General features: G+C 57.9%; 1 protein-coding gene across 8 annotated transcripts in view; it reads right to left on the bottom strand.

Moving 5' to 3' along the window:
• FERMT2 (FERM domain containing kindlin 2) overlaps positions 1-2,329 on the bottom strand; it is a 49,332-nt gene extending 47,003 nt beyond the window's left edge. For 4 of the 8 annotated variants that reach the window (XM_080593738.1, XM_080593737.1, XM_080593740.1 and 1 more), the window contains exon 1: positions 44-408. In XM_080593738.1, coding sequence (XP_080449864.1) covers positions 44-200 — 157 coding nt within the window. In that variant the 5' untranslated portion in view covers positions 201-408. Of the gene's footprint in view, positions 1-43; positions 411-1,011 lie in introns of those variants that run through there. The other 4 variants (XM_080593741.1, XM_080593744.1, XM_080593743.1 and 1 more) reach the window with 2 other exon arrangements.
• Positions 2,330-14,994: the final 12,665 nt, after the last annotated feature.

The following is a 14,994-nucleotide window of genomic DNA, read 5'->3' as shown; positions in this document are numbered from 1 at the left end:
GCCGGCGGCCGGGGGGGGGGGGAGGGACGGACACGACACTCACCGAGCTTCTCGACGAGGCGCAGCATGACGCCGCCGATGTGGATCTCGCCGGTGACCCGCAGGGTGACATCGCGGCCCAGGTCGGTGACATGGACGCTCAGCTCCCACGTCCCGTCCGCGTAGCAGCCGTCCGGCATGCGGATCCCGTCCAGCGCCATGGCCCCGGCCTCCTGCGCCGCCAGCCAGCCCCGCTCAGCCCCCGGCACGGCTCCGCTCGGCTCCGCTCGGCTCGGCTGGGAGGGAGCCGGGGGCGCGGGGAGGAGGGGGGGGGAACGGGGACGGGGGGGGGCGCCCGAGCCGCTCTGCCCGCGGGGCCGCCCGGGAGGAGAAGGGGCGGGCAGGGGGAGAGGGGCGGGAGGAGGAGGAGGAGGAGGAGGAGGAGGAGGAGGAGGAGGAGGGGGATAATAATTAAAGGAAAAACGCGCCCCGCGCTGCCGGGCCCCTTGGCCTTTTATGGAAGCGAAGGACAGAGCGCGGGGGGGGCCCCGCTCCAACATCCGGGACTCGGCACGGCTCGGATCGGCTCGGATCGGCTCGGCACGGCGTGGATCGGCACGGCATGGCACGGCACGGCTCGGCATGGCACGGCACAGCTCGGCATGGCACGGCACGGCATGGCATGGCATGGCATGGCACGGCATGGCATGGCACAGCACGGCATGGCATGGCATGGCATGGCACGGCATGGCATGGCACGGCACGGCATGGCATGGCATGGCATGGCACGGCACAGCACGGCATGGCATGGCATGGCACGGCACGACATGGCACAGCATGGCAGAGCATGGCACGGCATGGCACGGCACGGCATGGCACAGCTCGGCATGGCACGGCACGGCTGCTCAGCAGGCCCCTCCAAGCGCACCCCACCGCCAGCCCAACCCCGGGGGTTTCCCCGCTTTTCCAAGCCCCCAGCCCCGCAGCAGAGCCGGCCGGCACCGAACCGCCTCGCCCCATGCCGAGCCCTACCTTGGCGTCGCAGCCTTCGGCCCGCGCCGTGCCCGCTGCCCCGCTGCCGCCCTCCATCCCCAGCGAGCCTCGGGGATGGGAGCTGTGGGTGGCGAAGGAGAGCCCGAACCGGCGCGAATGCAGAAAAAAAATTAAAAAAAAAAAGTGATTATCCGCTTCCTGTGGCTCTCCACCCAATGATACGTACGTCCCGCCACGGCAGCCGGGCTTCCTGAGAAGGTGGCGGCGCGGGAGGAGCGGAGACGCGAGGCCCGCGGTGGGCAGGATGCGTCCCGCGGTGGGCGCTGGGCAGCCCCGTCCCGCTGGCCCCAGCCCCTCGCTGCGGCCTCTGCCCTCAATTTCCACGCGTGCCGCTCCCGCGTCCCGCGCCACGAACGGCAGCCGGGGCTTTGTCGTGGTGGTGGGCACGAAAGCGGCGTGGCGGGGAGGATGGGGGCTCCCCAGCTTCCCCCCTTCTGGTGTTTTCGTGGAGGTGTTTATCAAGGGTTGCTCCTCTGCTTTCCTATAAGCCTTAATAAAGGCTTTCGTGGGCCAGGTTTCACGCACAAAGAGCATGGAGGATTTAGGCTAACGTGGCCGATGCTGCTGGAGGGGACTTGGGTAACGGTGGCCTTCCCCCAAAATCCTCCCAAGACCTCGGTCCCTGCCAGCGTAACCCCATTTCTTCCCCCTGAGCCTGGAAGCTGAGCACACTCTGCACGGGGACGGCCTGGGAAGGCAGGGCAAAGCCATCCCGTAACAGCCCGGCTCGTATCTCGGCGTTACTCCTCTGTCAGACAATAGGGCAATAAATAGAAAGGGTTACTCTCCGCTCCGGCGTTTTGGCCGAGCTCCCCAGCTGATGCAATGCAACACGGCCCCGGTGAAGCCGCATTGTTTCGGTCCAGCTGACTGCACTGGTTCCTCCTGCCCCCAAAAACCCTTCCCGGAGTTTATTTCCCCAGCCTCGGTGGCAGGGGGACGCCGTCCCCGGGGCTCCCCTTCCCACCCGCAGCGGGGGTGTGCGCGGAGGCGGGCGGCCTCGTCGCCAATGCTCGGCCGAGCCGCGAAGCAAGGTCAAAAATGCACCCGCGGAGGCTCTTGCGTCAGAGGCAGCCAAGCATCCCGGGGCTCTTCCCACTGTTTGCAGGAGCTGCGCGCTCCCTACGAGCAGCAGCAATAGCCAAATAAGGTGCCGCAGCGCACGGCCGCGCCGCCAGGGCAGGGATGATGCCCACCAGACCTGCCCGCGCGCGGCTCCCAGCCCGCTGCCCCTTCGGCCTCCGCTCCCCGAAAGCGGGATGCTGTTCCCGTGAAATGACTCAACAGCGGGGCAGCTCCGAGATACCGGCGGTGGAGCCGAGCCGCTCCTTCCCTGCCTTTATTAGGCTCCTTTTTGCTCTGTTTTTGTTTGCTTTTTTTTTTTTTTTTTTACCGATTATTTTAATTTTTAACTATGCGCAATTGTCGAAGCCGGCTCGCTTTAATACCTTGCAGCTTCGGGGCTGTGTGTGAGCCGGTCAGACTGGCTTTCTCCAGGGTGACCGAAATGTGCCCCGTGTATTTGGGTGCCTTGGCTGGGTGTAGGGAGCAGGAAAAGCAGCAGGATCCAGGCACGGGAGCAGAGAAATTCCCCGAAGCCAAGTGTGAAGACAAACCCATTTCCTCCCGCGGCGCAGCGCGGCCAGGCACAAGACACTCGGCCCCGTCACCCCAAAAGCTTGCCCAGGTCCTCGTACTCCCCATCCCCAGCTTCTTCCTGAACGAGGGGCAAAGTTTAAAAAGAAAACCCCAGAAAGGAGAAATGCAGAAGCCTGATTTTCCCTGGTGCTTTCTGCGGCTCCAGCACCTCCCTGGCGCTGTGCCCCCACTGGTGCCGCTCCATGCTGCACTGTGCTCGTGAGCCCACCGTGCCCTTACTCAGCACCTTCTTGTAGAGCCGCGGGCTTGGAGCAAGGCTTGGAAGGATGTGCTACAAGAAATAAAATCCCGGGCAAGAGCAAGCCACGGGCCCACAGGCAGGCAGGGCTGAGCAGCAAAAATCTCTCCTCGTGCCCTTGTTTCTCTGCTGGCGAGAGCTGTCCGAACCATCTGTGCGGTTTTCCCCGCGTGTCTCCATCTCCTTGTGGCTCCCAGCGCCCTCAGGACACGGCCAAGGTTCGCTTTTCACAAATGACCATTTCCTAGCAGAGGGAAGGTCACGCTCCTGGCAGAGGAAATGTGCTGGTAACTCCGCTTCCTTGTTTATTCCCGGCCACATTCATTCTTCCCTGACTCTGACATTTCGGAAATGTCCATGTGACTTTTTCCTTTTTCTGAAAAAAATATATGCCGAGTAATGGAGTTGTGCCACGGCTTCGCCTCGTGGGAACGGAGCAGAGGTGCAACCACCTGCTGCATGCACCGGGTTATTCAGCATCCCTGTAATAAAAGGATGGACAAGTTTTGAGTTTAAAGGAATGGAAGAAGCACTTGAGAATGGAGGTTCAGTCTTTCCAGACTGCAATAATTCCCTCTGGTGACCTTGCAAAGACTATTGAGCATCCCCATGGCTTGCTACCAGGAGTACAACAGTATTTCCTTACATCCCTGAGGACACAACTCCACTGGTGCAATCCCGCTGCTTTGCTCACGCAGCCTTCTGCCAGGCTCATCATCTCAGCCCCAAATTGTTTGGTCCCGAATGAAAGCAGTCAGAAAAATCCCCAGGAGTTCGTCTCCTCCTTGGTGAAGGAGGATGTGGTGCCCAGGGCCGAACACACGAGGCAGCATCGCATCTCTTCCCAGGGCGCGAGGGCCAGGAGGGACGGGCAGGTCTGCAGGCTCAGGTCCTCGGATGGCTTCAGCACGGGCCAATTCTTCTTCCAAGGGAAATGCAGCCAGGGATTTTGGGGAAAGGATCCTGGTGCCACGGTGGGTATCCCTACAGACAGCAAGAGCTGCCCTCCTGGTGGCCAAGAACACATGGGACGAAGCTGGGGAGCAAGAGCTGAGACTGTCACAGCCATCCGGCACGGTCCTTCATGCCCAAAGGTTACAAACCATCCCCCCGAGGCTGGAATAAATCCTGGCTTGCAAGAGATAGCTACTCGCCGATAAGAGACGCCGAGCGAGCCACCTCCTCCCTTGATAAGCTGAGCCAAGGGTTCATCACCCTGCAGCTGCCAAGCTGCAGCTCCTCTCCGTGCTGCGTGTGCCTAGCATCACGCCGTGCCCCCGAGCCCATTACACGCACACCGCAGGACCAAAAACCCGCTGCAGGGCTCTTCATCCACTCGATCTTCTCTTTCTTTCTGGGAACTGGAGACAGCCAAGCTGCCGAAGCCGCAGCCTGGGAGGTTTTTCTTCCCAGCCTCGTCCTCCGCAATCAGCTCCGCACAACAAACAACCCCCCGGGCTCTCCTTCCGCGACCCGTGTCAGGCTTTAGTTTCCTGTTGACATTAATCCCTCTGCCGCCGTTTATCTTCTGGGCTTTTTCTATCACACGGCCGTGTCCTTCCGATATTCCAGCTGCCGGGAGCGGCCCCCACGGCGTGAGGTTCCCAGAAAGGAGGCAACGTGCCCCGAATCAGGGTCCTCGGATGCCGGGTGTCCCTGAAAGGTCCCGGAGCACCCCCTGGACATCTGCCTTAGCCAGAGGGAGCTGTCGGCTTGGATCCACGTGGTGGAGAATTTGGGTAAATCCCGGTAAATTCTCCCCAAACTTAATTCATCCCAGGGCTGCAAAATGTCCCCCAGCTCCTCAGTCTCGCAACCGCTATGCCCAGGACCCCGCTCTCATCACGGATATTCCTCTGCCTTGCCCGTGCTCAGAGCCCAGCCTGCACCTCTTTATTAGGGGCTCCTATACCAGGTGGGCCACTGGACGAAAGGCCTCCCGCCTGGCCGTTGCCAAATTTTGCAACTTTTCCAGCAAATGTACCTTTCCCTGCCAAAATTTGAAATTTGCACCAAATTTCAGCCGGCGTTATCCTCCAGATTCTTTGCAAGGTGCTGTAACTTTGCAGGTGGTTGGTGTAAATCATTTTGTTAGAAACTTTTTGGTGGAAGATCCTGTGTTTTGATGAGGAAGACCCCGAAATCAATCAGTTTGTAGAGATTTTGGCTAAAAGTGACTTCACGGGGTGCTTCACTGATTTGCACTTGCCCAAGAGAAGGGGTGACTCCAGCCCAAATGTCCAAACATCTCTCCCCCCCTCCTCTCCCATAATATATAACACATTAAACCGCTTTCTATTGTCCATCAGATTTTTGGAGCCTTTGTCACTCCCGTTCTGGCTTTTCTCCACCTCCAGAAGGCCTCCTATTCATTGGGCTGTACAAAGTACTGGCTGGGAGGCTGAGTTTATCTGGGGGAGCTGAGGCTCCGAGCAAACCCAAATGTCACGCAAGGCTCCCTCAGCAGCCCCGGAGCCGGCGACTCTGGGGTGCCAGCAGAAACACCCAGCATCTGGTCCTCGCCGCTGGTCAAGAACAAATGAAAATCCCAAAATAATTCATCCGATGGCTCCCACACCATCATCTCCAGAGCTGCCCAGAGAGCGGAAAGCTTGGAGTGGAAAGCGCCTGCTTGGACGTGATTTACTGGGACGCAGCGGGGGATAAAAAAAAATAAAAATCCCCGAATCACACCACCGATTATTCCCAGCTGCTTTTCGGGGGCCTTTCAGGGCAGCTGCTGTGACGGGAAACGGGGCTGCAGGAAAAGCCACCCCACACCCTGCCCGGTGTGTGCAAGCTGCAGCCCCGCAGCCGGCGGCACCGTGCGCGCCCTGCCCCGGCGCTTCCCCTTATCTCTGCGGCCCCGGCTCTCCCCTCCCCAACGGTCCGGGGAGGCTGGCTCTCTGCCCGTGGGTTTTCCCTCTGTGGGTGCAGGGAGCAGCGAGGCCAAACCCTGTCCTGTTATTCTGTGTTTGGGGATCCACAGCCGGGGCATCCCTGAGATGTGCCCGACCGTTCCCACCTGGACGGATGCGCTCTGGAGCGGGTGGGAATCGATGGGAGCCAGGGACAAAGCCCGGCAAGAGCAGCCCCATCTCCTGCCCCGTCTCCTGCCCCATTCTGGGCTTTCACCACATTGTTTTTTCTTCGCTCGAATCCCCCCAGCCCCGTGCAAATTTTGCAATGAGCTTCCCAGGGCACAGTTTGACCCCGTGGCACTGCAAAAATCCCCAAATCGTGAACTAGGGCAGCAAATCCAGCCCTGGGAAGCGGCTGTCTGGTGGTGCTCCAGAGATGCGAGGATGGGGATTCACGGGGATGATTTTCCCATTGCAGAAACCGCAGCCTGGGCCACCCACCTCCTCTGCCCAGTACCGGGATGCTCGGTGCTGGCTGCAGCTCCAGCCTGCCTTGTGCCAGTGTCCCGGTCCCCACCCTGCAGCCCCAGAAGGATGCTCTGGAGATGGGTTTATGCTTCCTCTCCCATCACCCGGGGGAACAGCGGCAGCCTGGGGTGGGTGGGTAGGGAAACCCAGACCCCCTGCTGATGCTGAGAGCAAACATCCATCACCCGAGCCCCAAATCATTCAAAGCCTGAGGAATTAAGGCCTCGGAGCCAGCCGTGCCGCAGCGGCGCAGGGAGCAGGGAGTTCCCCAGCGCTGCAAAGCCCCAAAGGCCAAACAAGCAGAGCAGCAGGCCCATAAATCCCACCCGTCCTATAAATCACACCCTCCCCATAAATCCCACCCCTGGCCGGGAAGCTCTGCAAAGCCGGCTGCGAAGGCTGGCGGAGGAAGGAGGGCGCCGAGGACGGATCCGACGGGGTTTGGCCGCCCTTGCTCCCGCGCTGCTGGAGAACAAAAAGCTCCCGACCGAGTGCTTTTATCAGCACGCACGTCACGGAGCTGCGAAATTGGGGCCGATAACAGGCGCGTGAGCAAAGACACAGGCGCCGTGCGAGCACCGGGGCGCTTGTGCCGCAGAGGGGTCGGCTGACGGAGCCATCGTGCGGCTTCGCCCTGCAGGAATCACCCAAATTTGCGCCCAGACCCACGCTCTGGGTGCAGGGGGAGCAAGCCAGCATCGTCCCGTGCGACTGCTTCGCTTGGGCACCCCCAGCATCCCCCAAACTGCCCTCCTGCCTGGTTTTTAACCGAGCGCATCCTGGTGGGTTTGGGGTGGTTGGGAAGAGCCCCCCCGGGCACGGGGTGCCGAAATTCCCTGGGCAAATCTGGGCACAAACACCGCAGGCAAGGAAGCCGCAGGGATTTCTCCCATTTTACAGAGAGGAAAACTGCGGCTGGAGGCATCCAGGGCTGGGAGGATTTGGAATAACAGAAATAACAGTAGAAAATAACACAGGTGCTAGATTGGGATAAAAGTAACCCCAAACTGCTTCCTTTCGCAGGGAATCGAATAGAAAACCAACACACCTTTTAAAGAGGATTATTGTGGGGACCTTCCACTTGCCTCCTGGCCACCCCAGGTGCTCGGTGTGGCCGCAGCGAGCTCCAGGGCTGGGTGATGCCGAGGCAGCTGGGTGGCTTTGTGCTTGCTGGCTTCGGTCCTCACCAGAAAGGTCAGCAGCGAGCGGGGCGGTAATGCAGTTAGCGCTGGAAAAATAGAGACAGAGCAGGTCGGGGCGGTTTAATAAGGTGGGCGTTATTGAATCAGCCGGGCGGGATGAACTTCACCTCTGGGCAGCGCATCCGAAGCGCCGGCAGCTCCGCAGGGAGCAGCGGGGGGCGCTCAGCGGTACCAGGCATGGGGGGGAGTCGCAGGGAACCCACCAAAACACCCCAAAACTTGAAATTACGGCGGTCTGCGAGCTCCTAGAAGGTGCACGGCGGTGCATAGACGTGGGGAGAGGAGGTCCAGGGGCAAACCCCATTTCCTTCACCTAGGGCGCCGTGGAGGGACTGTGTTTCCATGAGGTTTCTGGCACAACCCCACAGCTCTGTGAATCTGGGACACGGGGGGACCGGTGCTGCTGGCTCGTCGGTGGTCGTGCTGAGATGGGAAGAGGACCAAGGGTTGGAGGAATTCAGGCTGTTTGGCCCAGAGAAAGAGAGCCTCAATAATATCTTCAGGCAGATAAAAGAGGGTTTACCTAAAGAAGGAGGGAGGAGATGCTCGGTTCCCTTTTCCACAACGGAGAGGCAAAAAGAGAGGGGAAAGCGCCCAGAGAAAGATTCAGGTGAGCTCCTGGGGGAGTCTGTTTCGTGTATAGGGGGGAGAAGGACTGAAGGGGGTGGGGGGCATCACCGTCATCACAGGTTTTTAAAGCCAAGCCAGAAACCAGGCGTTTAGCCTGGCCCAGGCAGCAGCTCTGTGCTGATGGGGCTCTCCCACCCCAGCCCCTTTTCAGACCAGTAAACCCTCCCGGTGGCTCCCAGCTGAAATAGGAGGATGCTGGGGCTGCCGTCCAAGCTCCCGAAGGAGCAACAGCTTTGTCCTCTCCAAAGACAAGCTCAAAACCATGCCCCTCACAGGCAAACCTCCGTGCTGAATCCAGCGCTGAGGAGGCAGCACAAACCCTCGTGACCTCAGGATGGAGAGCACGGCGCTGCTAAAAAAAAAACCACCCCCGAGGCGTGGCAGGGCGATGCCGATGGGATGGGTGGTGAGGGCAGGCAGGTGGCCGTGTCATGCATCTGCTGCTCCCCCGGGGAACGGAGAGGCCCGGTGAGACCTGCAGCTCTCGCACAGCAGGCGGAGATCTCGGTGCAGAGTCAAGCGTGGTCACTGCAGGAAAGGGCAGAGACCAGCTGGGTCCTGGAAAAAGAAAAAAAAAGCCACCAGAAAATCAGGTCAGGCTCTGAAGGTGGCTCAGCAGGCTGCGGGGAAGCTGTCGGGAAGGAGAAGAGCACAATGCCGTCGGGTGAGAGGTGTCCCAGCAGAGAAGTGGCTGGGGTTGGGGTTCCCCTGTGATGGACCTCATGGTTTCAAGTAGGACTGCGGCACAGAGGTGCCCCAAAACAGCCCAGGAAAGCACTTATCCCTCCTCTGGCTCCCCAGGGCTCTCCACACCAAGCACCAGCTGCAGTTGGGAAACGCCACCTACATTTAAGAGCCCAAATCCCCGCTCAGCTGCTCCATCCCCATCCCCATCACCGGTGGCTGCTCGGGCAGGGACGGGCAGGTCCCAAACCCGGCCCCACAGCCTGGGCAGGGGACGAGCAGAAGCAGTGGCACTGCCCCATGCCCGGATGGAAGCGCTGCAGCGGCATGCCGGGATGCGCAGGGGCAACAAGATATTCCCAGGACCTCGCTTGTTTTCCCATCTACACAGACACACGGAAATGGAGAGGAGGAGAGACCTATTTTGGCTGTCTGCTGTGCTTTTCCTCCCTGAGGGGTTTTAACCGAGGTCCTGTGAAGCCAATGCTGTTTATCCCGGGCTTGCAGCCTCTAGCCCTTTATACTGCTCATTTTTAAATAACACAAGCGTTGGGCTCCATCAGCTCCTCTGGGAGATTTTTTTTTTTTTTCCTTAAAGGCTGAGTCCAGGAGATCTGGCTGCCAGAGGATTGATTTTTTTCCAAGCACAGAGGCCCCTTGCCTCCCTCCAGGGCTGTGGTGCAGCCAGGGTCTGCTCACATCATTCCCATTTATTTGGGGTGCTGGGGATGCTGCCGGCTGAGCAGGCAGGTCGCTGCAACATCGGTTCCCTGCAGGGAAGCACCGCTGCCTGCCCTCACCTCCCGAATGATGACACGGAAGGATGACAGCGCCCGGCCAGGAAGAATAGTGATAGCAGCACTGGAAAGAACAAGGAAAAAGGAAAATCACAGCAAGAACCCAAAGTTCAGCAAATCCCACGGAAAGGAGGCAGTGCCTTGCAGGAGCCACGGCAGGATTTCAAAGGACAGGTCGCCAGCACCATGTGGACGACCAGCCTGCGGAGGGGTGGCCATAAATGAGGTGTCCTCCCCAGAAAGGACCCAACACGGACACAGAGCCCCCCGTCAAATGGAGACGGATGGATCCCAGGATCCCTTCCTGCGAGATCCTGGGTCCTGGGAGCAGGGCTCGCATCTCAGCTGGCACAGGACCGCCACCTTCTGTGCCCAAACGGCCCGGGGGCAGAGAGTCACAGAGCCACAGGAGCTGGGAGAGCTCCCTGCCTGGGTCGGCCTGGAGTTCACTTTCCAGGCGAAGCTCTAGGAAAGGAGAAATGCTCAAAAGGCCAGCGCAAAGGCTGGCGCGGCGCTGCTCTGCTCCATCCCAGAAAGCCAAACAGATGGGGCTTGTCCTGCCAGGCAGGGCGGTTTGGGGGGAAATAAAAAGGAGAGGGAGATGCTTCCCTGCAGAATAGCTGTTCCAGAGAACGTGGGTGACATTTCCAGCAGGGCAAGGCATGCTCCACGGTCATGTCCCAGCTAATACAAGGAAGATATGGGCCCGTTTCCAAGCGCTCTGGCTTTGGGCCAGCCGCTTAACTCTTGGCATCTCAGCTCCTCGGCTGAAAAGCAGGCGAGCTGTTCTGCCTGGCCTCTCCCTCGAGCCCTGGGATTTTCGGGCTCTGGGGGGGTGAGGACAGGAGGTACACCTACAACCCCACACAGTGAGGTGGCCAGAGCAGGGCCTGCTGGACACGGCTGCGACACAAGTGATGGAAAAACAGCCCCCGGCCGGCTGTCAGAAACCCCGTCCCGTGCTCGCAGGTGCTACGAGCCTGATTTTGGTGAGGTCAGGTTCAGGAAGCATCATCTGGGTGATTTACGGTTTGCTTTCCGGGGAGCTGTTTCCTCCTGCTCATCCAGCGCTGGGGACTCCCCAGTGCTCAGGGCGCCGGGCTCTGGGGCTCGGACACGACCCCATGCTCCTGACCCACCTTCTCCAAGGGAATTTGGTGTCAGCAGTGAAGGGGATAGCACTGAGAGCTCCTGGGACAGCAGGAAGCTGCCTCGGGGAGCTTTCCCTCTGGATCAGGTGAACAGGCAAAATGCCAAATTCACCACCGGCGGGGTGCGAAGTGCCCAGCTGGACATCAGGGGGGACCACGAGCTCCTGGGCAAGCAGGAGAGCTGCCAGGAACAGCGGGAGTGACGTGCAGGTGGCCAACCTGCCACCCTGTAGCATGTTCCCTGCCTTCCTCGACCCCGTCCCCGCCAGGGTTGGGGGATTTGGGGTCTCACGGAGGCAAATCCAACTGCAAAACGCAAAACCTTATGTCAGGAAGAAGTCCCAAGGCATCCTAAACCAGAAGCATATTTGGGGAGTGAGTCAGTGGAGGGGGGGAAGCAAACAGCGAGTTGCACCCTTTGACTTGATGAAAAAAGCATATGGCAACAGCCAAGATTGTGAACAACACTCCCGCTCCGGCAGCCGAGCCAGAAAGCAAAATCATGACTCAACCATCGGGTTTGATCCAAATCTAAAGGAAAATCTCGTTCAGGAGGGGTATCTGCAGGGAGAGCCGGCGGGAACCGATTTAGCAGGTTCATTAACTAAATTGTTTGGAGGGAGTAAAATGATTTTGCAGACGCTTTCAGGCTCATTTTAAAGCCCTGCTTTAAAACACGGCTTCCACTGTGGGGAAACAAGTGCGCTGTGCCTGCGTACATAGCGCACGGAGGACATTTACCCGCGTTACGTTTACCCTCACATGCTTTTTCCAGATACTGCCGGCTCAACTCGCGAGGACCTCAGCGCTTTACCCAGACACAGCTTGCAGCCAGAGCTCCTGCTTCCCCCAGAAGTATTCCACAGAAGGCTACGAACGCGTCACCGTAAATCGTAAATCCAAGAAGGCTGCGGATGCCATCGTGATGACGACACGCAGCAAAAAAATTGGCAAAACGCTCGCTGCAACATCCTTACACTCTTGCTTTTCCTTGGGCAGCTGGATGCTGCCCTGAAGCTAATCAAAAGAATAGGAAGCGCTGCAGAATATGGGAATAACAGGACCGCGCCTGCAGATGTTTTCAGGCACCGCCACTTGGCTCGGGCCGCTCGGAACCAAACCTCACCGCAGGGAGGGCAGCGCGGGGCGGCGAGCCCTCAGCGCTTCTTTCCCAAGCCCTCGTGGATGCAGATGTCAAAAGCGCGACTCGCGGTCAGCCCAGCGACTTGGGAAGGGAAGGGAAGCGATCCCTAGAAAGCAGCCCCGCGGTGCCGGGTGGGAAGCTGGCGGGACGCAGCGGTCCCTCCCTGCTTCAGCCATCAGCGTCCCAATTTATGCAGCTCTGGTGAAGGAAGAGACGCTTGTGTGCTGCTAGGGCAGGATGGCAGCCCCACTGCTCCCCTTGGGAAGGGGCAGTGCACCCGTAACCATCAGGACGGGCTGAGAAGGATGCTTAGGGTCCCTGGGGACCCCGCAGGGTGCCTGCTCCAGACCTGGGACCGAGCCTCCCCTTGGTCGGGTGGCTCAGCAGCTCCCTTCCCTCCGCCTTGCGCCCACAGCTCCTGCCGGGAGCATCAAGCTGCGACGTGTTCAGCACGTGCCGGCTGATAGGCATCAGGCTGCTGCCAAGCCCTGCCTTGATTTCATCGCTGCCGCTCCTGCCTGCTGCTTCTCCCGCCTGCCTCCCACCGCCGGCTGCAGGCGGGTCCGTCCCCGGCACGAGGAGGTGGCAGGTTTCTTCCGTGACAGCAGAGCAAGCATCTTCAGAGGGAACATCTCTGCCCTCTTTTTTTCTGCAACCGCCACAAAACAACCCCCCCCCCTCTCCTTCCCTCGGTGAGCTCCGGTAAGACGGCAGCGGGGAGATGAGCAGTGTTTGTTTTGGAAGTGACCCGTCCTCCTTTGCAGCTAGGTCTAACCATTTCCGTCCCGAAAGCACGTCTAGCAAGGCTGAAAGTACTTTCAAGGTTATTTTTAAACGCAAGCATCAGTTAAAAATAATTGCAGTTGTGAAAATCATTTCTGACAGGTCCCACAGTATTTAATATTCTGGGAAGTTAGCACAAGAGGACGCTGGCAGTTTTAGGCTGGAAACGTGCGTGCTCCTCGTCTGGCCCTTTAGCCCAGGGATAAAAGGTGGAAAGACAAAACATTTTCGCGTGTTTCAGAGGGCTCATCTTCATCTCGCAGAGATTTTTGCCATTTTCAGGGATTCTCAGTGGGAAATGCGCCCACGTGGGCAGCCGACGTGCCGGAGATGTTTATTGCACCACCTAACGCGATGTTAGGCACTCACCCAGGAACAGGTACGGGGACTCGGAACAGGATCCCAACGTCACCAAACCCGAGGGCAGCTCTTTGTTTCAGCAGGGCCGGGAGCTGGCTGGCGGGGATGGAGCACGGCCAGGACCACACGGGCCGCTTGAGGTGGTCTGCCACGTTACTGGTGCTGTGTCAGAGGAGAAATCTGGATTCGTAAGACACTTGGTAAAATTAAGTCATTTCTACTTGAAACAGATATTATAAATTTCAAACACCAAGCTAAGGGAGACTTCGTATAAACTGCAGAAGGAAGTTAAACCCCCAAAATCGAGATGTTCTGGTGCAGAAACATGCTTGAAAAGCCTGTTTTAAGCTGGAAGTCAAAGACCTTCTTACCAAGGGGTATAGCGAAACATATATCTTATATTATATATATATACATTTAATATCCTTATATGTCTTATATGTCCTTATATATATGTCCTTAATACATAAGGACATCTTTAAGGAGCAGATCTGCGGCAGATGCCCACAGAACTGTCAAATGAGAACTCCCTGGGTAAGTCACTGAAGCTTTCAAACCCACAAGATGCCTCCTGGGACTCCTGGGGTTTTCTGGGGACCCAGGGACTTTTTGGAAAGAAAGGACTGCAGCTGCAGCCCGGCAGATAGGGCAGTGCAGTGGAAACGGCTGGCGTTGGAAATTGCTTTCTAAAGGGCCCAGAGAGCACTGGCCTCCAGGATGACCCGAAAGCTTGACAGCCAGGCATTTCTGCCCATATATTAGATGCCTCCTCTTATTCCTGGGAAGAGGAGGCCGTGTCAAGGCACTGTCAGCATCAGAAGCCTCGCATGCCTTTCTAAGTGGGTCTGTAACAGCACGTGGAGCAACACAGAACTGTGACATCTATACAGCAAAACGGGGGCCCCAAGGGGGAAAGGGGAATCCCACCAAGTCTGGGGAACCCCTCTTTGGAGAGGCCAGCCTCGACCTGCTGCTCACTGGTGATGCTCTGAGGACAAATGCTGCCAGGCGCCGAGCGAAGCTGACTGATGGCAGTGACGGTGAGGGAGAACGCGCACACCCATCCTGAACGCTAAACACATCCATCTGGGCTCTGCTGACGCTCGGCTTTCGGAGAAGTCTCCCAGATCATGACAGCAATACGTGCCCCTGGGATTTCAAGCGCGTTGCAAAGCTTCCACGGCACTTTTAAGTCCAGAGGATGCACAGGCCATGCCGAGACAAGCACTGCCTCGAAGCAAGCTTCGATTCCAGGGGACTGAAATCGAAGCAGAAATGAAAACGGAGGGCTTCTGAAGAGGTTTGAGAGCAATGAGTAGGAGACAAGCTGTACTAAAAAAAACCAAACCCAAACCTAAAAAGCCCAACAAAAAAATAACAACAACAACAACAACAAACAGAACAAAAAACTGCGGAAGAGGGAGGGAAAAAATAAACCAGAAGAGTTTGCTTTTGTGGAAAATAATCATCAAATTTAGTCCAAATGCAGTGCACAAAAAGAATGCCAGACTGACGTCCATCCAATAAACCAGAAAATAATTGTCACGCAGGTGACATTTGGAAGATTTTTAGGCTTTTCACAAGGTCAACAAAGACAATAGATGTGGACTCCTGGTGAAATAACCAAAAGTGGTCACTACGACTGCAGATGAAGAGCAGCCAGTAAGATAATGCTTGGAAAACTGAAAATGACGTTATGGAAGCATGTTACCGGGTCTTGGTGTGTGAAAGCTTCCTGAACCCCTCACCGTTGCTGAAGGTGCACGGTGAGGAGCAGGGACATGGCCCTGTCCGACCCCACCGCCGCTCGGTTCCAGCCCGGCTCGAGCAGAAAAATGTGAAGGCAGAAACCTCAGCTCCAAGCTACCAACAGAAAAATGGGAAATGGAATGAAATTTGAAATGAATTCCCCAGGCAGAGGGCGC

The sequence above is a fragment of the Anser brachyrhynchus genome (genome assembly GCF_964034855.1).
Source record: "Anser brachyrhynchus genome assembly, chromosome: 5".
NCBI classification, from domain to species: Eukaryota; Metazoa; Chordata; class Aves; order Anseriformes; family Anatidae; genus Anser; species Anser brachyrhynchus.
Note: the sequence above shows the minus strand (reverse complement) of the source record. Positions and strands in the feature narration are given on the sequence as shown.